Raw genomic sequence first — 25176 nt, 5'->3', positions numbered from 1 at the left:
ATGAGAGAATGAGATCTCGCATCGTCCTCAGAGACCTTGGACCTGATTCAGAGTCGCTCGCTAGATGCGATCGCTCGCCCCCAGCGTATGCAAATTCGGCAAAGTGACGACATGGCAGGCGCTCGCTTGGAAAGGCAGAAGCACGCCCACTTTGTCTGGGCGCGCGATCACTTTGTGTATGCAGACGCCCATTAGCGTATGTAGAGACGCCCACTAGCACACGTCATCTCCAGGAAGTGTATTAAAACATTGGTACATCGAGGACCATCGGAAGGGCTCGCAGCGCTTGTGGTTGCCTTAGCAAGCACTGCGAGGATTTATGTGTAAAAAAAAAAGGCTGGTGACGTGCACTATGACGCTGCCTGTTAATTATGCACGCCTTAGAAACGGCGTTGCAACACTCAGGCACACCTGCGTTCGCACCTCCACTCCCCCGTTATTAGTGTCCTGCATCTGTTACCACCCACAAAGTAGACAGCGAGTAGTTTGCGCACACGCAGTACGAAGCATGCGCGGTCGCTTAACATCGGCCATGTAGGAGCGAGCGGCCACTTGCAACCGGGTCTGAATGAGCTCCCTTGTCCCTAAATAGGGTACATAGCCGCAAGCGTTATTTATATCTGTTTTTAAAGTTTGTAAAGCGTCTGTGACGCTAGAAATTATTGTTCTCAGCCTCGCCAAGCAAAGCATGCAGCAGCGTGCCCACTTTGAAATCCCAGAAGTCGCTGTCGCAAACTTGTTTTTTGATGGTCAAAATTTCAAAATTCCCTCTTCAATGCCAGAATGAAGTTAATTCAGAAATTCAGATGCTGACCTCCTCTTTGGTTCATCTGATGCCAGCCAGTGCCAGTGTTCTGTTGCCCAGAACCCACACCTGATGCCAACCATTAAACACAACTATATTTTAGATTGCCTGAATCAGTGCCACACAAATATTACAGTGTGAAACTGGTCGGTGGTCAAAACTATGGGCGCAGACCTTAGCATAGTCGGCAGTTGTGTGTACATGCCCTGGTCATGTCCTCGCTACACTTGGCCTACTGTTGCCGCACAGTTATACCCATTCAGCTGTGAAGGTGCAACTGAGGTGCGTACGACAAGGAATTGCATGTAGACGTGTGTGTTGGCTGAGCTTAGCAAAGTGCTAAAAACAGAAGATCTGTCTGCAAAACAGACAGTGGGCCAGATTCAGAGACGGACGCTCTGAAAGAACGCTCGCTCTGAATAAGGGCTTTTTTTTCTTTTTTTGGTGCGGCCTCCTGGCCGCTCGCATAGCTGCAGGTGACCACCCACAGCTATTGCGAGCGGCCAGGATGATGGTCGCGATGGTCAAGACCATCGCAACCATCGGGCTTGCGACGAGACCCTTGTGGTAGGGTCTCGTGGCCGCAAGCCCCAGAGAGCTTCCGGCTCTAATAGAGCCGGAAGCTCTCCCACTGGCATCACTGGTGATGTGAGTGGGGCCGCCCACAAATGGCAGGCGTTCGCTTGGGAACGCCTGCGTTTGTGAAGCCACGCCTACAAAACGGGGCGAGCTGTCGATCAACATCGACAGCCGCCCCTTTTGTAGTGAGCCACGGAGCGAGAGAAATTCTCTTTCGCTCTGGGGCTTGCGCATGCGCAGTGCGGCCGCTGCGCGTGCGCAGAGGCCACCATCGACCAGCTTGCGAGCGGGTCTGAATCAGGCCCAGTGTGCAATTCTGCATCAGACCCAAGGGGTCATTTAACAGCTTCATAAATGGCCTTTTATTGTTTTTCCCACATATTTCTAATTGCAATTACTTGGACTGAATTATTTAAATGCTAAAAATGACTTTACTTCAGCCCATCTTTTGCCAATTTGAAATAGGTGGGAAAAGCAGTAAAAAATATATCCTCTTTCTGTGAATAGAAGTCATGTGGGCAGTTCTGTGTCTGCAAGAAAGGGAAATCGCACCAGTTGTAGGCTGCTATGTGATATATTGTATGCTTCCATCCATTGCAGACTGTGCAGTAATATCGCATACATCCTCGGTATGGTGGCAGAAGATCCTGCAGTAGCCGTTCTGTTGGTGGATCTGGCAGAAAGTTCCACAGACTGGGACCTGCTGGACAGACTGGGAGCCATGCTTCTGTGGGAAGATGCAGAAGCCGTGATGAACGCAGCTGGAGCGCTGGGTACATTGGTGAGTGACGGGATTCACACTCAGAGCCTAATTAAGCAAGGATCGCAAGTGCTAAGATGCACGCAGTCGGCGGATTTTCGCGATCTGCGCATGCATCGCAGTGTGCTGCTAGCCACTGTGATCGGGAATGAGATTGCAGTGTGTACGCGGACCCATGGCAGAGTGATTGACAGGGTGGTGATGGAGGGGGTTCGGGCGAAGGCAGGCTTACCAGTGCATTGGCACGGCGTTGCAGAGGCATGCATAAAATAGTCACTGCAATACCACACGCAGCCTCAGGTCTCATAGCGTGCGCTGAAGTTAGTGAGGTCTGACCCTGCCTTAACTGTGCGTATGGGTCCGATGTTACTTGATGTTACTGATTGTTTCGCTATGTTGCCAAAGTATACGGATATGAGTAAGGGGAAGTGGGTGTTCTCATGTTAGGCTGAGATCGCATTGCGAATGCAAACATTTACATATCACCGCTGATATTAGCAACTGCATTGCGTACTTATAAGCAGAATTGCGATCCTTGCTGAATCAGGCCCTCAGTGCAGGTGAACTGACACTTCCAGAGTGAGATTATCGAGGGATCTGCAGTATAATTGAGATAGCTAGATAGCCACAGATTACTCACAACAGTCATAACTTCATGGTGAACATAGGTCTACTATATTATGAATGTGTTCATTAAAGTTTGCTTTGGCACATTGTACGATAATCAGCGTGTGCCACAGCCGAGAGATCAGGTTACAAATAGCAGGCAATGGTTTGCCAATAAACCTGCTCTGATCTGTGTGACGTACAGATACAATCCTGAAAACAATATATACTGCTCCTTATGTAACTAGATGGGACCTGGTTATAAAGTGCTGTATAAACAAAAAACACACATAAATGAAATTGTGTTTTTGGTAACGCCTGAGGGTACAATGCCCCGAGCGTTAACGTTTCACAAAATTCCAAATGAATCAAATGCTAAATGAATTAATAACTGTAAGATTAATCAATTCATTCCTTAATAAGTCACTTTCCTTAAAATGGCACCAGATTTATCCTGTGTTTTAATCTGAGAAATATACTATCAAACTTCCATAAGCTTTGTCATTGCAACTCCGTAAACTCTTATTAAATAGATTATTTAGATCAATTATTAATTATGAAAGCAGCATTTGTTCCGTGCCTGGTTCTCGCTGACAATTAGATCCATAACGCTTATTCCCACAGGCAGAGAATGGCCGCGGCAGACGGTGGCTCCTCTCCTCGCCGGAGTCCAACTTCATCATTGAGAACATCACAAACCTCCTGGACTCACAAAGCGACTGGACAGCCAGTAACTGTGCCCTGGTGCTTGCCCGCATCTCTATGTGCCACGATGGCTGTGCCCGACTCCTGAACCATCCTAAATCTGACATGATATTAAGGAAGATAATCACATCACTTCATGTGGATGAAGCAGGTGAGCCGGAGGGTAGAAATTGGGATGAAATATAAAATATGATGCATGACAGATATAGTCTCCACAGAATTGTGACTCGTAGGCTATTGCAGCTGGTTGGTACCCATGGCGGTACCTGAACGGCAGTGCCAAGACTAAACTTTATCACTAAACTTTAGCAGGCACATCGACCTCTGAGCTTTGTGAGCGGTTATCAAACTTTATATTAGTAATTCTGTTGCTATTCTCTTAGGCTGTGGCCTGAATGCAGCCTTCACTCTGGGACGTCTGTGTGACACGGACATAGGGAGGAGACGGGTGCTGGGTCTGCAGGAGGCAAACAACATGGTGAGTAAACAATATTGCTGGGTGGGTTTGTGCAGGAGAGGAGAACATATGCACATCATATAAAGCAACACACACCGTGACCCAAGATTCATATTGGGTAGGTAATTAGTGGAGCAAGAACATAGTAACATAGCTGGGGATTGAGGGCCTGATTCAGAGCCGGACGCTCTGACCAGAGCGCTCGCACTGAATCAGGGCCCTCCTACCTAAACTTGGAGCGGCCTTTTGGACCCACCCACAGCTTATGCGAGCGTCCATGATGATGGTCGCGATGGTCAAGACCATCGCGACCATCGGGCTTGCGACGAGACCCTGCGGTAGGGTCTCGGTGACCGCAAGCCCTGGAGTGATTTTGGCTCTATCAGAGCCAAAATCACTCCCACTGACATCACTAGTGATGTCAGTGGGGCCGGCCCCAGACGGTAGGCGTTCCCATGGGAACGCCTCCGTCTGGCAGCCACGCCCACCAAAGGGGGCGTGCTGTCAATCACCATCGACAGCACGCCCCCTTTGGTGCGAGACCCATAACGACGGCTACCCCGTCGTTATTTGGGTCTCGTGCATGCGCACGACGGAGCTCCCTCCGTCGTGCGCATGCACACTAGGGCACCATCGACCCGCTTGCAAGTGCTAAGCGCTCGCGAGCGGGTCAGAATCAGGCCCTGAGAGCTGGTAAAATAGGTAAATGGTGCAAAGGTTTAGATACATGGATATCATTTACAGGATTGGAAAACCTGGTTTAAGGAACAAAGGGCATGATTCCGCAGAGGACGGAATTGCAAAGCCGCACACAAGCAGCTTTGCAATCCCGTCCTTGCTAAAATACTACGGTCTGACACCTCCTGCCGCATCTGTGGTTCACCATCACGACCATCTGTCGCGATGTTGGACGGCGCCGGCCAGCTGAGATGCAGACTCTGATCCATGGACGCAGACCCTGTCCTTGGCACTCCCAGAAAACATGGGCGACTCTACCCTGTTTTCGGGAACACAGGCCGTTCACCCTGCCGCACCGCCCCGAAATTGTTTCTGCCTGTCAGTCAGGCAGAAGCATACGTGCGATCACAGAATGAGTCCTGCCCATGCGCAGATTCCCCATAATCGGGACTCAGCAGTGCACGCTGAATCAGGCCGAAAGTTCAATAGATCTGCATCCAGCTGAGTGTCTGGTCACCATGTATTACAGGGCGTGCCGGTCGCTTCTGTTTGCTCATGCAGAGATTACTGACTTTGCATTAGTTGTAGCGTAAGGACCACACCATGTTGCAAATTGGTTATGACCAGAGGATGCGGCATAGCCCTGTATATCACAAAGCTATATGGCAGTAAGGACCTAAAGAAGCACAACAACCAGGATGTGTATAGGGAAGAATCCTGACAAATACCCAACATTGCAGTAGACTAATTATATACTAACCAGAGACATATCCCTGAGCTACACCTGCAAGTCTGGTATTCTCTGTAGATGCTGAAACTGATTGTAGCCAGACAGAGGACTACACAATCAGCTGCCATGGCTGTGGTTATGACCTTGAGCTGCAGCCCCTGATGTAATATCGTCAGTAAGTGTGTTCCTCCCCTGATAAGTCTAGATCCCTGCTCTGGAGGCAATGATGTCCGGAGGTGATGCCGGAGGGAGCCGAAATGCCTGTTTTGCTCTCACTTGCCTGGCGACTAGCCACGCCGGCCACCAGCATGTCCTGAGGAGCCAATACTTCCCTCAGGTCCTTGATACGCTGTGCCGCCTACTGCAGTCAGAGGAACAGGAGACCTGCTGGTTCGCTGCCATGTAAGTACTCGTTGTTCTATTCCCTTTTTTTTTTTTCTTTGTAATTAAGGGGTCTATTTACTAAGCAGTGTTAGGAGACAGAGTGAAAAGTGATAAGGCGCCAGCCAATCAGCTCCTAACTGTCATTTTTCAAACACAGCCTGTGAGATGACAGCTGGGAGCTGATTGGCTGGCACCTTATCACTTTCTTATCACTTTTCACTGTCTCCTAACATTGCTTAGTAACTAGACCCCTAAATATTGTACTTGAATGATCCATGATGTCACCACGGTTTATGGTCCGAAAATTACATCACACTTTTGTTAATGTGGTTTGAACATGAAATGTACAGTTATTGATCCGCTGATTAGATAAACCTGTAGTCAGTCGGGAGCATTAGAACATCCAGGGCCGTAACTAGGGGTGTACGAGTGGTGCTCTTGCACAGGTCTTGGGGGTGGTACCGTCGCTGACCCACAGTCCTTGCACCTGGCTAGCAGAGGGCCTGGAATGACTACCTGCCGCCAGTATCGCTGGTTGGATGCTCTGAGCACACACCCTGCAGTCTGTACAGCCGATCAAAGCATCCGCGGGACGTTCAGGGTACTGCAGTACTTCCTGGTGCCAGCGGCTCTGCCCCCTTGGTGCAACATTATGTGCTCAGGAGGAGAGGGCACACTGCCACCCTGTTACAATGCTAAGAGCATCATTAGTACTAGATCATCTTTTAGCCAATCAAAGCATTAGAACATTCATATTACTAGGTCAACCTGTAGCCAATCAAAGCGTTAAAACAGTCAACAAACACTGTGTTACTATAATAGTTTTTATTTTCAATGGACCTTTCACAATACGTTAAGCAATGACAATATTGTTTTCTGAGATGTTTATGGGTTTTATTTCCTTTAATAAACATATATGAAAGAAGAAAAAAAAAACATTCACATTAAGAGATCAACCTGAAGCCAATCGGAGCGTTAAAAAATTAACGGGAAGGGATCAACCTCTAACCAATCAGTTCATTAGAGCATTCAAAGGTATAGGTTAACCTGCAGCCAATCACAGCATTACAATTACAGGACTATACCAACTTGTAGCCAAACAAAACATGAGAAATTGAGAATGTTTCATAACTCCAAAGTTAACAGCCAAATGCAACAAAGAAACAACACGTATGTATGAAAATAAGTTATACACTGAACTCTATTTAAAACTTGCTGCAAGATTTTGGTGAGACGTCTTCACCAGCATCCAAAACCTGCATAGTACCGATACATATATATATTTGCCGCATAAATTACCTGTGTAACTGCAGAAATGGCCACAGACTACCTAGATTTATCTGAGGCTCTGGATGAGGATTAGAAATAACCTTTTATTGTCTGTTATCATTGTAGAACCATTAAGATTCTATCCAAGTATCCCGCAGGAGTTGTGAGACTTCGCCAGCACTCTGTTCTGGAGACAGTCCTTAAGGTAAAATACCAGTAATCTTTTTAAGTTATTATAAGAATGACTTCTACCGTATCAGCATTGTGTTCTCTGTGACAGCATCGAAAAGGGTTTACCTTGTTACTTTCATTCCAGAAAGGAACCTACGGCACCGCCTTTCCCCACTACAGTGCTTAGGTAGAGGTAGCACCTCTAGAGCGCCCCCTGGTTGCTCATTTCAGCAGAGCTTTCAGTAGTGAGGACCTCTGCTGATCTGCCTCCGACATCTGGTTCCTGATTGGATGGTTTTCCAGTCTAGGGCTACCGGTTACATCAACCCGTAAGTACGATCCTTCCTTCCGCTGCTCAATATGGAGGCAAAGCAGCAGAGGTTCTCTTTAAATAAATTCTGCTGAATTGAGTAAATAGGCAGGGGCCACGAAGGAAGGGCCCCACACCAGATTACTAGTCACGGGAGCTCGTGGAGGTTAAAAACAAAAATATATTGTTAGGATTGGGGTAGCATGAAGATATATATTTTTTCCTAATATACATACTTTTTATTGTCCTTTATGCCCAGAAATCTCTAAGATTTTGGGTATCATATTTTCTGTAAACTTACATTTATTTACATATATTGTAAGAGCAGTCATATTGGGAATAGATCTAACTGTCAGGCATAAAACTCAATGTCATGAGTAGATGACAATGTGAAGTCATAAAACACTGCCGGGGAGAAGGAAAATATTACAACCTGCAAAAGGGTACCCTCGGCTTGGCGTACTCGGCAGGAAGCCCATGTCGCACACCCCTCGTTATGGCCCTGATCGCAAGCTTTGCTGAATGCTACAGGATAGGGGCAACATTGCGCCCACCTATACAAAAATATAGGTTTTGTGTTGCGGAACAAGTTCTCGACACCTTCTAAACCACGTAAGCCTCAAGTGTCTCCAATGCAGACAAATTGTGGACATTTTTACGTACAATATTACAAAGCTGTACTTTTCTGTACAAGTCACTAGTAATTTCCGTTAATCAGAACATGGCAGTTTGCGGCTGACTGAGCCGAGGGATCTTCTCCATCCAGCAAGTCGGTAAAACGTCACAGGACAAATAACAGCTGGAACCAAACAGTGACAGAGCGACTTTCTCCTTGCGCCATTGTCTGTGTGACTGCACGGTGACAAAGAGCACACATTCAGGTCTGCGCCTGCAGAGTGTTTTGGTGACCTGCAGCCCCCCACAGTGTCTCCGGTCTCCATGGAGAATTGGCCCATAAATATTTTACGGGCATTGCCATAGTCACAGGGTAGAACCTGATTGTTAGTAATGGTTGGCGGGTCACCACAACGAAGGTCACCATGGTTATCCTGGGAGGAAACACTATTGTGTCACTGAGGGACACAATTCTAGAGAACAGGATAATAAGGTGTAAATATTGTCTTACTGAGCCATTCAGCGTGCCCTCCCCCCATTATCCGAGTCCTGCATTTGTACACCAATCGCCTCATCAGCTTGGCGGCAGTTATGTGTCTCCACTACTCCTTCTGAACAGTGGGGAGTTTGCAGATACCCACCAAGCCACCGGGGCTGTAAGGATAATGTGTAAAGTAACAGTCTGTCTTTCTCTGTATTCCTTTCTCACAGTATATTATTATTATTACCAGTTATTTATATAGCGCACACATATTCCGCAGCGCTTTACGGAGAATATTTGGCCATTCACATCCGTCCCTGCCCCAGTGGAGCTTACAATCTATATTCCCTACCACATGCTCACACACATACACACTAGGGGTAATTTTTGTTAGGAGCCAATTAACCTACCAGTATATTTTTGGAGTGTGGGAGGAAACCGGAGTACCCGGGGGAAACCCACGCAAGCACAGGGAGAATATACAAACTCCACACAGTTAGGGCCGTAGTGGGTATCGAACCAATGACCTCAGTGCTGTGAGGCAGTAATGCTAACCATTACACCGTCTGTGCTGCCCATATAAATGCAGACATTTATAACGGTCTAATCAAATTAGATAAATTCTTGTTGATTTGTTGTATTTAGTGATGGATTTAGGGCCTGATTCAGACCACAAGCGGGTCGATGGTGGCCCAGTGCGCGAGCCCGAGAGCGAGTGAGACCTTCACTCGCTCCGGAGCTCGCAGCAAAACGGGGCGGCTGTCGATGTTGATCAACAGCTCGCCCCGTTTTGTAGGCTGGCAGGGGGGGTGGCTGAACAAATGGAGGCATTCCCGAAGGAACGCCTGCTGTTGGTGGGCGTCCCTACTGACATCACTCGTGATATCAGTAGTGGGCTTCCGGCTCTATTAGAGCTGGAAGTCCACTCGGCATTGCGAGTGCTGAGACCCTACCACAAGGGTCTCCTCGCAATGCCGATGGTAGCGATAATCTCGACCATCGCCAGGCCGCTTGCACAAGCTGTGGGTGGTCACCCACAGCTTTGCGAGCGGCCTGGAGGCCGGAATTTAAAAAGATAGGGACTCCCTGATTCAGAGCAAGCGCACGCAAATAGCGTGCACCTCTGATATATATATATATATATATATATATATATATATATATATATACATACATATACAGGTTGAGTCTCCGATATCCAAAGTGCTTGGGACCAGGGGTATTTTGGATAACGGAATATTCCGTAGTTTGGAATATGTGCATATCATAATGAAATATCTTGGGAATAGGACCCGAATATACACACAGAATGCATTTATGTGTTATATACACCTTATACACACAGCCTGCTGGTCATTTTATATAATATTTTCAATAATTTTGTGGCTCAAGCTAAGTTTGTGTACAGAAATGAAATTCATTTATGTTTCATATACACCTTATACACACAGCCTAAAGGTAATTGTATACAATATTTTTAATAATTTTTGCCTTAGACAAAGTTTGTGTACATTGAACCATCAAAAATCAAAGGTTTAATTTTCTCAGTCAAGCCCAAAAAATTCAGTATTTCGGAATATTCCGTATTTCGGAATATTTGGATATGGGAGACTCAACCCGTATATATATTTATTTATTTTATATCTGGAAGCGACAGAACGACACTGCTAGCTTGCTCCGATCAATGTGATGTACAACATTTGTAGTCTGAAGTTCCGTTGCGCATCATCTCTGGCTTTGTATGTTGGTAAAGCTAACTCCTGTGCAGTTAAACCCGCAGACCAGCGCCTGTAGTACACGGTGATTAGTGTTACGCTGCGTCTGTGATGCGAGTAAGACACTTCACTAGGAAGTGGGCGAGATGCAGGAGAAACACCTACACTTCTGGGGGGTGTGGGGGAGGCTACCCGACAATAGGAAGCCACAGACACAGATTAATATAGTGAAAGGAGCAGGGTCCCCAGCAGCACAAAGTAAAGGTGTGAAATGATTACAGAAAGATTGTAGTGTCAAATACATATTAATATTAAAGTTCATTAAACCCAATTTTTTTTTCTACTTGTCAATGTAAAACAGAAGTGATGCATTCGGCATCCCGGCGGTCGGGATGCTGACGCTTGCATTACCGGCACCGGAATCCCGACGCCGTTCACAATCCCAATTCCCAAATCCCACTCAATTCCCCAGTGTAGTGGGAAGTCCAGGGACTTGGTGACGCGTTTTGTGGATTGTATCACCGCGGACCTGCCCTGCTGCTCAATTGCAATTTATAGCGCTCGGCCCCCCACATCTCCTTCCAGGAGTAACCCGAGCCGGAGTACATCATTCAAGTGTCTCCATGTATGACTGCAGGTGCTGTGTTGGTGCATTGCTGTTGTGACAGCCATGTTTTTACCTCAGGTGGTTGCCACATCGCATAGGGCGGGGGAGGAGTTGCTGGAAGAGGTGGAGATGACATTACAGAACCTCCAGCGTCTTCCCCAACCTGCGGCCCCTACCGCGAAGATCCTGGAGTCCGGCTCTGTAATAGTGAGCTGGGAGGAACATAAACCAAAGAGCGGCCTTTTTGTGATTTACAGGTGAGTACCCCATTATATACATCTAATATATTGTAGGTAGTGGTAATATAGCATATATATATATATATATATATATATATATATATATATATATATATATATATATATATATATAATGCTATATCTACCATCACAGTTATATTTACCAGAATATAAATGTATATTTTGGGAGAGGTGCAAAAAAAAAAAAATTTGCGGCATTAATAGTTTTTTATTTATTTATTGTCATTTTTGTTACCGTCACCCTAACGGAGGATACACACTGGGCGATCAGCAACATGAACGATATCGCTGATCTTTCAAGATCAATCTTTGATCTTTTTCAACTTAGTACACCACCTTTTTTTTTGCAAAAGATTTTGAAACTATCAACGATCAGCAGGGTCATTATCGCTTGATCGCTCAGCATGTACAAGCTGAACAATCGAACTATAACGATAACGTCATAGTCCACATCGGGCAGCATGTACCGAAGATGAACAATGTCGAAAACGACCAACCGGCCCTCGCTTGTGATTGCACTCACAGTACAGCGCGCATCGCTGGTCGTTTTTGACACTGAACAGCACAATTAATGAACGATTAAACGTTTACGATATCGTAATAGTTTAATCTTTCATTTTAATCGCCCAGTGTGTACACTCCATTAGGCTCTATAAACAGGCTTCCCCAGGCAAATGGCCGGTGGAGACTCGTCAGCAGGTGTTTATAATTTATACCAGCAGTAGCCACAATAATATATTAGACGCGCCTAAATCAAAACTGAAAAGTGGTGTTGTTGCCATAGCAACCAATCAGGTTATAGCTTACATTTCTCTACTGCATTCTAGAAAATTATAGACATTAATCACATTCTAGCTATTATCTTCTAGAAGGTTCTAGATCAATAAGTAGAATCTGATTGGTTGCTATGGGCAACACAAGCACTTTTCTGTTTTACAAGCTTTAGTAAAATCTACCCCCTGATTTAAGCCCCAAAAGTGTGGCTCCCTTTGATAAATATGCCCCTAAATCCTGACAATAAGTTTGAGTCTGACACTAAGGGGTATATTTACTACAGTGCGGGTTTGTAGAAGTGGAGATGTTGCCCATAGCAACCAATCAAATTCTACTTATTTATCTAGAACATTCTAGAAGATAATAGCTAGAATCTGATTGGTTGCTATGGGCAACATCTCCACTTTTATAAACCCGCACTTTAGTAAATATACCCCTAATGCTCCATTATATATATATATATAAAAAAAAAAAGTTCCTCTAATTTCTCCTCACCTGTCCTTTTTAAAACATACAAAACTTCCCAACCACATCTTCTCCTCAGTATAGTGTCCGGTTCCAGATCTCAACAGCCTAGAGAATAAAATTGGGACATCTGAGAAAATCTATAGTAGCTTGTGCAAAACCTCCCCAATCCTTGTCCTCTGCTCTCATCCACAGTATTAAATAAGTGACAGCGTTAACAGTAACTCACAGCCATTAATCTTGTGTCCACAGTCTATTTGATGGTGACAAGCTCTTGTACCAGGGATCTTCATTCTCCTATGTACTCCCACACTGCAATCCCGGTCAGCACCATCTTAAAATTGTCATGAAAACCGAAGGCGACCAGAGCAAAGACAGTCCCATCACCTCCGTGACTGTGGAGGAACCATTGCCCGGCTGCCCCACGGAATTCCAAGCGGTAGGACGTACAGCCAAAAAAGTAAAGCTGAGCTGGAGTCCACCAGCAAACTCCAGTACACACATTAAATATTACGTAGTTTATAGAGATGAGATGCTTGTGGAGACCACATCGGATCTGAGCTGTATTGTTGGGGGTTTATCCCCTTCCACCAGTTACACTTTCAGTGTGTGTTCCTGTAACTCAAGGGGCCACAGTCAAAAGGTCTCCTTGGTCACCAGAACAATGGACAGAGGAGACCACACTCCAGACAAACTCACTGTCTACGTCATTGGTCGAAGCGAGATGTTCATCACGTGGGAAGTGCCCAAAGACCCTATCGGCAAATTTTTCAATTATGAACTGAGTGTGGATGGGAAGTCGGTGTACTTAGGCACAGAGCGGTCTTATACGGCCCGACGTCTTACGCCCAACACCGAGTACACCTGTACTGTGAGTGCAATCACAAGCGAGGGCCGTTTCGAGAGTCGCCCTGTCACCAAGCGCACCGCTAGAGATGAATACAGCAACCTGAACAAGTAGGTAACACTCTGATCATGGCAAGATGTATTTTCACTGCAACCGTCAAAAGGTGTCATTCACCAGCATGTTGGCACTGGCAACTTCCTACGATATCTCCATTTTCTCGTCACTCTCTTCATTTAAGAGACTATTTAAACATGAGTATTCATGAAATGAATGTCTACTTCTCATTGCACTAGCCCCCTCTACCACCCAGAATAAAATACAAAAATACTATACTTATCTTGAAAAGCCATATTCAATGCCCAACTGTACATATGTAATCTTTATCTATAGTCCATCCACACAATATACTTGTCTCAAGATGTGTAGCCTACATACGGCCTCTCTTATCACTTCCTCTGCATCGGCATCTCTAGGACTTCTCTATAGCTGCACCTTTTCTCTGGAACTCTCTACCTTACTTCATCTGACTCTGCACCCATTTATCAAGCTTTAATGGGTAACTGAATACTGCCATTTTTGAGAAGATTACCCTGACTCATGTAGCTTCCTGACCTCACCAATACTTTCTGCAACATCCTACTTTCTATCAGCATGTCCTAGACAGCCCACACCTCCTGTCTCACTTCTTCCCTTTAGACTTTGATTCCATTACACTTTGATTCCTTTAGACTTTGCTTCCTTTAGACTTTCATGCTAGGGATGGCGAATATTATGGCAGGGGGACCCCACACTGAGTGTCTCCCTGCCATAGTGTCACCAGCCATGGCTGTTTCAGCCTAGTGCTGGTTGGTGAAAAATAAGGGGCTCCTAATGCCATTACCCCCCCATACCCTATTTTTTACTTCCAGTCTAGACAGAATAACCCAGTGCTGCTTATGAAATTTGGGGATTCCCACGTTGTTGTTTTTTAACATAAAAAAAACCTACTCCGATCTTAGGAGCTCATTCAGACCTGCTTGCTCCCAGCGTATGCAAATCCAGCGCACGCCCAGCAAGGCAGGCGATCTCACGGCGAGGCATAAGCATGCCCACTATGTCTTGGCGTGCGATCACTTTGTGTATGCAGACTCCCACCAGCCATTCTTAAGACACCCACTTGCGCATGTCACGTTCTAAACATGTCACTCAGTAAATCTGGGGTTTCTATACTTTATAATGGTAAAAACATTGATAGTCATTCAGTGTTCTATTTTACGGTGTTTTTTGATCGTGAATCTGCAGTCTGCAATCCTATCTGTAAACCGCCACAAAAACCAATGGGATTTCAAACCTGCCACTTAGTAAATTTACCCCCCTTGGATGCTAGTAGATAAATAACCCCACCCGGAAAGGACGTTTTGTGAGCTGGCAATCCTCCTCAATTGATGTATCCTGCTACTGCATTAGCATAAAGAGTTGTTGCAACGTTATGAGTAAATTTCAAGTCTTTATGACATCACTTCCTACAGAGCCTCAGCGATCACATTGATTACTGGGGAATTGATATGTTGTATTTACTTGAATTAATATGGGTCAGGACACAGACTTGGCTGTATGGCACATAGGGGGAGATGTATCAAAACTTCCAAAGCGGACAAGTGGAGAGCAATCAATCAGATTGTAGCTATCATTTATCTAATTCAGGGCCGTATTTAATAAGCCGAGATCCGTGGAAAAGTATCGCGGATCGGTGCTTTTCGCGTGGCGGAAACTTATCTCCGTATTCAATTCCAGCCACTTTTCGCGTACGCGGAAAGTCAATGCAATGTAATAGGAGAAAAAGATTTGCCTCTGAATTTTGGGGTGTAAAGGTGGGGAAACCACTCAGAACCCTTGGGACAGCCCCCCATAGGACAACTGTCAAAAAATTACAAAAAAAACCCTTAAGAACACCCCAAAAAGTACTTTCATTTTGGGGGCAAAAAGGTAAAGAGTGGGGGGACAAGCATAAAAACTAGCGAAATAGACTTCTTGGGGGTCCCCAAGTATGGGCCAGGTGTTTTGGGGATTGCAGGTGCTTGCTTCACGTTTTTTCACACTTCACTTTAGCAACTTTAAAATATGCTTGCACCCATTTTCAAATACCACAAATATGACATGACTACTTATATCACCAAAAAATACTGCTAAATGCCATTCCTCACCACTTTTCTAAGGACGCTAATAGCAAGCAATTGTCCAAACTTAAGTACCCAAAATAGCTTTATTAGGGCTATTAGTAATCATCTATATTGAACCCCAATGTTCGTGCATCTTTTTGGGGGGTTCAGGCTGATTTCCCCACTTCTGACACCACTTTCCGCCTGTTTCAGATTCGCCGGGTCCCGTTTTCGTTTGGTTTGGAATTGAATAGGGCGAAAAGCGGGGGCGTGCACGATCAGTTTCCGCGTCCAAAACACACGATGTAGGCGGAAAGTCGGGCAGGCAAAATTAAATTGCGGACACAAAATTAATTGAATACCGCCCTCAGCCTTAAAAATAAGAGGTAGAGTCTGATTGGTTTGATACTACTCCCCCATAGTGATATTTGATACAGCTAAATCTCGTTTTATGTCTATCGGCATTTATTACAGTCATGGCTTCCAGCAGTAAAGCTTTAATCTGACTGAGGATAATCCTCTGACATCCAGTTTAAATATAAATCTCTATAAATAAGCTTTCCATATCATCCCTTTAATTCGGGATACATATGAATTACATTCTGTGGCTGCCTGACCTCAAGTCTCCATTTCACCTGGTTTTAATCAGCCACAGAACCTGTGTAATTCACGTGTCCCGAATTAAAGGAATTATATGGAAAGCAGAAGTTTTGTGTGTGGATCTAGATCGCGCACACAGCTCTGTGACATGGTGGCTTAGAGTGGGTGGATAATAACAGACAACTACGTGACCCCATCATCCGAATCCAGTGGTTCTCAAACTCGTTCCTCAGGACCCCAAACAGGTCACGTTTTCATTACTCACTGACACATTTTAAAGATCCACAGGCGTATCGAATTATTTCACTTGTGATTTTGTGAGGAGACCTGGAAAACATGCACTGTTTGGGGTCCTGAGGACCGAGTCTGAGAACCTATGTCTTATTCGCATTATCCTAATGATATTACTTTATAGGAACCAAACTGGAAGCAACCGGCACGCGGCCAGTTTACCGACCACCGAAACCCCGGATCAAAGTGAGAAACAGCCCCGGTCAGAGGTGCCGAGGAGAAGCTCTCTCACCAAAAGCCAGAGCCTGAGGCTGGTCATGAGCAGGCAGAACAGCAAGTCAAAAGGAGACGGCAAAATCCTGGCTAACAGATCACGGTATCAGTCCCTGTATAATACAATATTATCTGTTAAACAATAAGTCATACAGTAGGTCGTATGTAAGGTCTTCCCCCCCCTTCTAAGGGTCTTTTGCGAACCGCAAAACTACCCACAATTCTTCTCTATTTGCGCACTTGGCACAATCAAAGATACACGCCCACTTCTGGCCCTTGAAATGAACCCCCTGGAAGTCGGTAACTGTAGAGTGTAAACTGCTCAATTTAGGTTAATTTACGTCTACAACTAAATAAGCCCTCTCAGCATCTGCTAGCCCATATAAATAGGCGCGTGCTGCAAAATGAAATCTTGTATTACTACTTCACACTTCCATAGTGAACAAAACTAGGCGCACCAAGCTAGGCATGTCAATCCGCCCAACTTGTCCTATCAGAGAGTGCAGAGTTTTACACCCCTGCAGATGATCTTGGCTCACAAATCCGGGAAGAGCTTGCCCGTACAACCGCCTGCATTTGTGCAAAACTAGGCAGTTGATGTCACAAAGAACATTTGCATTTGTAGCTATGAACACTTGTGTGTGTCCCTTTCTTTGTTTATCTAGGAGAGAGTCAGTGACATCCTGGTCTACGGAATTAGGCGAAGGCCCTCTAGTGATTCAACGGTCATCAAGTCAGGTGAGAACACGCGAGGCGAACAACAAGGGGCCATTGCTCAGATCAGTGAGTAATATATCACAGTTCAGCTGTGGCTGAGAAGTATGTGCACGTTTAATAATATATCCTGGTCGTCCTGGTGGTCTTCTAAATGCATACGTCTCAGCATTTGTAGCAACATGCGCGGGATAGCTGCAGGTGCTCCAGATGGGATTTGGTCATGTGCACAGTCATGGGGGCGTTCCCATAACTACGGACGCAAAGGGCTGCCCTGGTTCCGTCTCTGTGAATATGACTTCCCTCGCCAATTGTCCTTCCGATCTGGAAAATTCAGTACCGATCGGGAATGCGGGACAGGGCCCTCAAATTGCTCTGTTTCCCCGGCCTGTAGGCAATGGGCGAATTTTAATCTTTTATCTACATTTGATAAGATCAGGACTGCAGAACTAGGGGGGGCTAAGGGGGCACGTGACCTGGGTGCCGGGGAGAGGCTGCTGGGAGGCTAGGTTGCTGCTCTTGTGGGTTTGGAGCTGCATCCCGGCCTTGAGAGGCACAGAGACACTGTCAGTCTAATGTGGTGCCGGTTGCAAGTCAATCAGTGCTCGCGGACTGGCAGCCAATCAGCAGAGGCTGCCAGTCCGTGAGCTCCAATTGGTTCGCGAGCGGCGCCACATTACAATGACGGTAGTACTGATAGTTCCCCAGCGTGTGGCAGCCCTGTCCTGTCCCGTGCCACCCTGAGCTCACTCACCGCGCGGCCTCGGCAGGTAAGAGAAGGGAGATGGGGGCCTTACTGTGGCATAATGTGTAATGGGCATTAATGTGGTATAATGTGTAAGGAGCCTTACTGTGGCATAATGTGTAAGGGGCCTTACTATGGCATAATGTAAAGGGGGCCTTTACTGTGGAATAATGTGTTGTAAGGGGTATTACGGTGTTGCATAATGTATTGTAAGGGGCATTACTGTGTTGCATAATGTGTTGTAAGGGGCATTACTGTGTCACAAAACCACACACCCTTTTCATCCTCTTTGTTGTATTTTTTTTGGGGGGGCGCCAAATTATGGCCTTGCCCCGGGTGACAAAAATCCTAGTTTCGGCCCTGATTAGATCTCTTACAAAATGTAGAAGGTGACAAAGACACTTCACAGTCTTACCAAGTGGCGAGTTGTTACACGGCACTGGGTAAGCGCCGAGTACAGAAGGCGCCACTACTCCCCACTAACCCACTGTTGTCTTTGCATTGTGCAGCCCTCATCACCGTGCGGTGTACCATCGGGACAGACAGACAAAAATATCCAGCAAAGGGAGAATAGGATATGTCCGGACCAGACTGAAACCAGCCATGAGAAGAAGACAGAGATGTCTCCGCAAAAGAATTCTATGGTCATATATATCTTTCATTTATATATTATCAACATATTACACAGCGCTGTACCATCAGATTATGTTTATCAGTTCAGCCGGAGTACAGATGTGTCCACATACATCTTACTTCCTTGCGAATAAAACAGCCAATCTAGTCGAGCCAGTGCCAAGCGAGTTTTTGTGCGACTTTTACTTTCAAATGCGACTTATTCGTAACATTATGTGAATAGGACGCACAAACATTCTGTTTGTGACTGTATCTGCATGCAAAGTCACAGCCGCTGACACTGTAACGTAGCATTTCGCATACAGATACACCCGCATTGGCTGTGACACTGTAACGTAGCATTTCTCATACAGATACACCCGCATCGGCTGTGACACTGTAACATAGCATTTCTTATAAGAGATACACCCGCATCGGCTGTGACACTGTAACGTAGCATTTCTCGTACAGATACACCCGCATCGGCTGTGACACTGTAACGTAGCATTTCTCATACAGATACACCCGCAGCGGCTGTGACACTGTAACGTAGCATTTCTCATACAGATACACCCGCAGCGGCTGTGACACTGTAACGTAGCTTTTCTCATACAGATACACCCGCACCGGCTGTGACACTGTAACGTAGCACTTCTCATACAGATACACCCGCACCGGCTGTGACACTGTAACGTAGCATTTCTCATACAGATACACCCGCAGCGGCTGTGACACTGTAACGTAGCTTTTCTCATACATATACACCCGCAGCGGCTGTGACACTGTAACGTAGCATTTCTCATACAGATACACCCGCAGCGGCTGTGACACTGTAACGTAGCTTTTCTCATACATATACACCCGCAGCGGCTGTGACACTGTAACGTAGCATTTCGCATACAGATACACCCGCAGCGGCTGTGACACTGTAACGTAGCATTTCTCATACAGATACACCCGCAGCGGCTGTGACACTGTAACGTAGCATTTCTCATACAGATACACCCGCAGCGGCTGTGACACTGTAACGTAGCATTTCTCATACAGATACACCATCACCGGCTGTGACACTGTAACGTAGCATTTCTCATACAGATACACCCGCAGCGGCTGTGACACTGTAACGTAGCATTTCTAATACAGATACACCCGCAGCAGCTGTGACACTGTAACGTAGCATTTCTCATACAGATACACCCGCAGCGGCTGTGACACTGTAACGTAGCATTTCTCATACAGATACACCCGCAGCGGCTGTGACACTGTAACGTAGCATTTCTCATACAGATACGCCCGCAGCGGCTGTGACACTGTAACGTAGCATTTCTCATACAGATACACCCGCAGCGGCTGTGACACTGTTACGTAGCATTTCTCATACAGAATATAGGCATGCCGCATATCATTTTAATCAGCGGAAGCTGCTTGTGCGTTCTATTGGCATCGCATTGCGAATAAGACACATTTGAAACTAAAAAGTTGAACAAAAAGATACTCAGCGCTACCGAGTTGCACAGCACTCCCACATTCTGTTTAACGCGTCTTGTACCGCACGGAGGTAAGATGTATGTGGACACATCTGTACCTGGAGGAACCTCATGCAAACACAGGCAAAACATATGAATTACTGTGCCTCCCATTTTCATATTTGTCACTGTGTGAAAAGTTACCTTTTTATTGAGTATAATGATTTGCGATGTTCTATGATAGGAAAGGGCAACGCTCAGCACTCCAGCTGCTCTGAAACTACACATCCCAGCATGCCGTGCCACAGTTTTGCCATTTGAACATGCTAAAACTGTCAGGTTGAAGCTGGGATGTGTAGTTCCACAGTAGCTGGAGTGCCACCCCTGTCCTGTATCTTGTAGATGTTGCTGTTGCTATTACTGGCTATGTAGAGTTTTTAAAAGTTACAAAATGCAGATGCATTCCATAAGTAGCAAAGGTCATCGCACCACCTACTGGTCGTGAGAAGCTCCTGCACCACAATTACATTTCAACATTGAAAACATTTTCAGGAAAATTAAACACTATGTATTAACTCCCACAATAGGGAATGTCTCATGATTTAATTAATAAAACATAATGTGTGTCTTAAGAAAAACTGTAAAATACAAAACATAGTTTTATAATACTGAATTGCTGTACGTTGGTTCTCACTATTTTGCTTTATACCTTCTATGCAGCCTTCACAGCCGACCCCGTTAAAGACGTTAGACGGCGCGTGTGACCAGCCCATGCAGCCCTGTCTGTCCCCGGACACCAGGAAGCCTCAAAGTGCGCTGGGGTTTAGGCTGACACCCATTGCGTCTCTCTGCAGTCTGGAGGCGGACTACCTGCTGAACGGAAGAGCCAAGACTGAGAGTGAGCTTATACGGCCACCAGCTGAGGATCGGCACAACAAGTCAACGTAAGTTTCATCTACAACTTAACATAAATATAGCAGATATGAAATGGGACTTGTAGTGCCATAACAGCTGCGGGTCCACAGGATGCCTAAGTGTAGGCAAGCTGCTCTTTCTGACAATGCTGGGACCTGTAGTTCCAGAAGTGCTGGAGAGCCAAATGCGTGTACTATCCTGTGTCTTCAGAACACGGAAAATATCTACAGCAAATGTCACTGAACTGCACAGACACATTGCAATCTCTAATAAAGATGCTTGTCTTGCACACAGACTCGCCCAAGAGTGTTCAAGAGTTTTGGATAAGGAAAGAAGTTTGAATCACAAGAAAACACTACAGCCGGTGAAAGGTACCAGTGACCCAGTTCAGTGTACGATATATAGCGACATTAGAAGTAAATGACCAAAAAATGAAGTTGGTGCAGAATACTGACCTAAATGCTTTTCAGCATAAATTGACTTCTTCAGGGTCTCATGATGTCAGTTAATAATGAAACGCGTTGAGGTCAAGATTCAACCTGATTGACGGTGCACGTGTTATATTCTATGAGAACAAGTGTCATCAATGTATCCTGTGTAATATACAGCGATTTGTAGGGGCAGGCGTGCTAATCAGCTATCTTCCTATGATTTTGGCATGTCCCTTAGTGAGGTACAGACACAAGAACATGAAGATCAACGCTTGGGACATCACAGGAACTGTAAAAAGCGGAGATGGAAAGTTGTGTAACTTTTCTGGAAAATGCCCCCTGACCAATAATGAATATATACTGTCACGTTTATCTCCAATTTCCAAGAACCTGGAGTGGAAGGACAAAGACAGCCTACTGTCACGTGCTGCTGGTAAGATGTGGATCTGATAGGTACTGATTTGTGAACCAGTGCACAACTTAGTTTAGATAGCATTGGTGGGCAACTCAGACTACATATGGCTCTGGACCCAGCAGCTGGATCACTTCTGTCTCCATTATTTTTCTTATTAGCGGCGATTTTCTGGGCAATACGCATAACATGATTAGCAAACCAGTAACGTGACCCAAAAACAGGTGAAAATCTTAATATTTCTAAATAATTTCAGCTCAACATCCCGCTTGTCTCTAGGTCAACTTGAGACCCGACACCGATCCTGGAGCCTCCCGAGTTCAGACCTATCACAGTTTCATGGTTTCAAAACCACAGAAGGGAAGTCAATAGAAGCAAATAAAGGACCCAGGTATGATACGGAGACCCCTGGACGGTGAATGTATTTTTTGATGACAGAGTTTTATATCTAAATTTGAGCATCCATAATCTGAAGCAGAGCTCGGAGTTTATGTGAAACCAACAGAGTTTTCTTGGACTGTACTGTTGTGATACATACTGTATATACAGGCGGGTGTGGTGCAGAATGTTGATTAGGTCTCAATGTAGAAAATGTGCATGTTGACATAACATTTTTCTACTGCTAGAACCTTAATGTTACCCTAACTGCAGCCTTTGCCCTAACCACAGCCTAACCCTAAATATAGCATTACCCTAACCTAACCGCAGCCTAACCCTAAACCTAACTATAGCATTACCCTAACCTAACCGCAGCCTAACCCTAACTATAGCATTACCCTAACCTAACCGCAGCCTAACCCTAACTGCAGCCTTACCCTAAGCTTCCCTAACACTAACCATAACTGCAGCCTTACCCTAACTCTACCCTAAGCACAGCCTAACCCTAAACCTAACTATAGCATTACCCTAACCTAACCACAGTCTGACCCTAACTCTAAAGCTGGGTACACACTACACGTTATTCTTAATGATTTGGCCGATTCCGATGCACCAGAACGACAAATCGTTAATATCGTGCAGCGTGTATTCACTACATCGTGTAGTGTGAGCTCCCATGGGGTCGTCAGCTGCATCGTTTGATCTTTTGTACATGCAGTCAAATCAGGCAATGCGGCTGACAATCCCATGTAGCGGGGGGCTGGCATATCGGGCGGTCGGGCACCGGATCGCCCAGTGTACAGACTGCCCAATATGTCGGCCAGGGGTTGATCATATCGCTGGGTGCACACGTCGTTTAGTGTGTGTGCTCAGTTTAATCCTACAGTAACCGCAGTTTAAACCTAACCTGAGAGTATGAGTAGGAACGCTGCCGTCACATTCACGCAACTTTGCGTATGACCGAATATCCGCATTTTGTTTAGTTTACGCAGTGCGAGTGCAGTTGCAGCCGGCTTCCATGTATCGGCCCCATTGTACGGCAATCTGCAGTGGAGGGTCAGTGCCTGGAGGACGAGGAGTTGGGATGGAGTTATGGCACCGATGCATCGAATGTATAATTACTATGCTGCTTGTACGCCTCCCTCACTCCTCCTCCATGTTTCCTAATCCTCCACCTCCTGTCTTTGACTGGAGCCGTGTTATGTGTAATAGCAAACCAGTACAAATGTGGCTGCACTTCTCTAATAATGGTGCACTGCAAGGCGGAGGTTACTTAGTCTGCATACGTCTTGGTTATAATGAGACGCTGAAATTCTGTTAACAAAAAACACCCTCTGGGTTATTTGTCATGGCGAGATTCCTGTTGTAGAAGTAATAATGTATTCTGATGCGTCGTTGCTGTGATCCTGTTGATGTGGCAGTGAGGTTTTTTTTCCGTTTGACCCTGGCCCACAAAATATTTCCTTCCCAAACAACAGGTTTTTGTTTTGTGGTAGCAGAAAACAGTCCATGCATCACATACACAGGATGCCACCTGCAACAAGCGGTATCCATTCTGATTCAGCGTTAGGAACATAAAACCATTAGTATCTTGCACTGCAGGTGGGGCAGGTATAAAATATGCAGAGAGATTTCAAGTTGGGAAGGATTGTGTCCTATATTATTCTTCATTTCAGTGTAAACACAGTCCTATTTTATGTATAAAATATCAGCATCTTATTGTTTCCAGGAGTAAAAGGCCGCTGCCCAGACATCTGCACAAGGACATCCAAGCCCTGATTGGAGACTCCAGAGTGACATTCAGACTCCTACCTCCCCCCAACGCCATTCCGCAGAGAGTCCGCCCGCACCATTGACTGCACCTGAATTCCTGCATATGAGTAATTCCCATCAGACTGTGTATCGCAGGAAAGCAGGGTTATAGTTTCACCTTGTGTCGCTGTCACCCAACACCCACAAATTTAGGAATAAAACTACCCCCCCTCCAATTGCCAATAAAACAGATCTGGTGTCACGTTCTGCATTGAATAAAACTGATAAGAGGAACCGCTGGCGCCATACGATGTTAAAACGTATCATTACAGGAACAATGGCAATTTAGTGGTGTACGGTGATGAAAAGAGGGAATAATTGACCAATGCTGCGTATGATAACATGTAAGGCCCAGGTCTGAGTACGAACAATGTGAGGCAATGCGAGGCTGTGCCAGTGAGCATTCCCAACGTTATTCTTGTAAAGTGCAATTGCCTGTCTGTAGCAGTAGCCTTTATTTTCCTTTTTATTTATCCACAATTATTAATTATTCGGCGCAGATCATCAGCTTTCTCTGTGACTTTATTCATTTCAGATGAGCGGACGCTGCTTTGCTTAGAAGAACAACCTAGATTACACGCGTTAATGGTCGCTGGTGAACAGTGATACTGTACATGTTGGTTATAGAACATGAAATGTGACAAATAATTGTTTTAAAAATAAAATAATAGATTGGGATCTGCAGCTCCGGAGCACTGGGCATAAGAGCGAAGTCTTTACCCCTTTTCTTTAGTTGGTGGAGGGATTCCATTAACAGAGCTAATAAAACAGAATCGAAATTGTGATATTTTCCTGGAACTGGCAGAATCGGCGTAGTCTGGTGCGCTGGTTCCTCGCCATTTGTAACTGGACGATTTAGAAGCGGTTTAGAAGTTTTGGGAAGAGGCTGCAAAAATATGAGATATGGTAAGAACTTACCCTTGTTATCTCTATTTCTACGAAGTCCATAGGGTTCCACAGGATACCTTGGGGTATAGGTGTGACGTCAGTCGCAGGGCACCAAAGAGTTAAGCTTTCAGCCTCCCAGGATGCACTAGGTCCCCCTCCTATACCCCGCCCCCAGGCCAAGGCACCTCAGTTAGTTACCAAGCCATAGGCCGGAGGAGGAGAAGGAAGAGAGAGAACAAAGATCTGGACACATACAAGAATCACATTCTCACCAGAGGGAGACGGAAAACCGGTGACCAGAGCAAAGCCCATCTGCAGCACAGGTGCGACAGGGCGGGAGTCC

General features: G+C 45.6%; 1 protein-coding gene across 1 annotated transcript in view; it reads left to right on the top strand.

Moving 5' to 3' along the window:
* LOC148474057 (uncharacterized) overlaps positions 1-24909 on the top strand; it is a 37768-nt gene extending 12859 nt beyond the window's left edge. The window contains exons 3-17 of the mRNA XM_088459155.1: positions 1985-2165; positions 3375-3606; positions 3839-3933; positions 5526-5722; positions 7100-7178; positions 10951-11129; positions 12624-13328; positions 16372-16563; positions 17126-17198; positions 18429-18563; positions 20718-20941; positions 21207-21283; positions 21582-21776; positions 22035-22146; positions 23863-24909. Coding sequence (XP_088315281.1) covers positions 1985-2165; positions 3375-3606; positions 3839-3933; positions 5526-5722; positions 7100-7178; positions 10951-11129; positions 12624-13328; positions 16372-16563; positions 17126-17198; positions 18429-18563; positions 20718-20941; positions 21207-21283; positions 21582-21776; positions 22035-22146; positions 23863-23989 — 2803 coding nt within the window. The 3' untranslated portion in view covers positions 23990-24909. The remainder of the gene's footprint in view (positions 1-1984; positions 2166-3374; positions 3607-3838; positions 3934-5525; positions 5723-7099; positions 7179-10950; positions 11130-12623; positions 13329-16371; positions 16564-17125; positions 17199-18428; positions 18564-20717; positions 20942-21206; positions 21284-21581; positions 21777-22034; positions 22147-23862) is intronic.
* The last annotated feature ends 267 nt before the right edge of the window (positions 24910-25176 follow it).

The sequence above is a fragment of the Taudactylus pleione genome, unplaced genomic scaffold, assembly GCF_031769625.1.
Source record: "Taudactylus pleione unplaced genomic scaffold, aTauple2 ptg000897l, whole genome shotgun sequence".
Classification (NCBI taxonomy): Eukaryota; Metazoa; Chordata; class Amphibia; order Anura; family Myobatrachidae; genus Taudactylus; species Taudactylus pleione.
The sequence above is the reverse complement of the archived record's forward strand: the minus strand, read 5'-3'. Positions and strand labels throughout refer to the sequence as shown.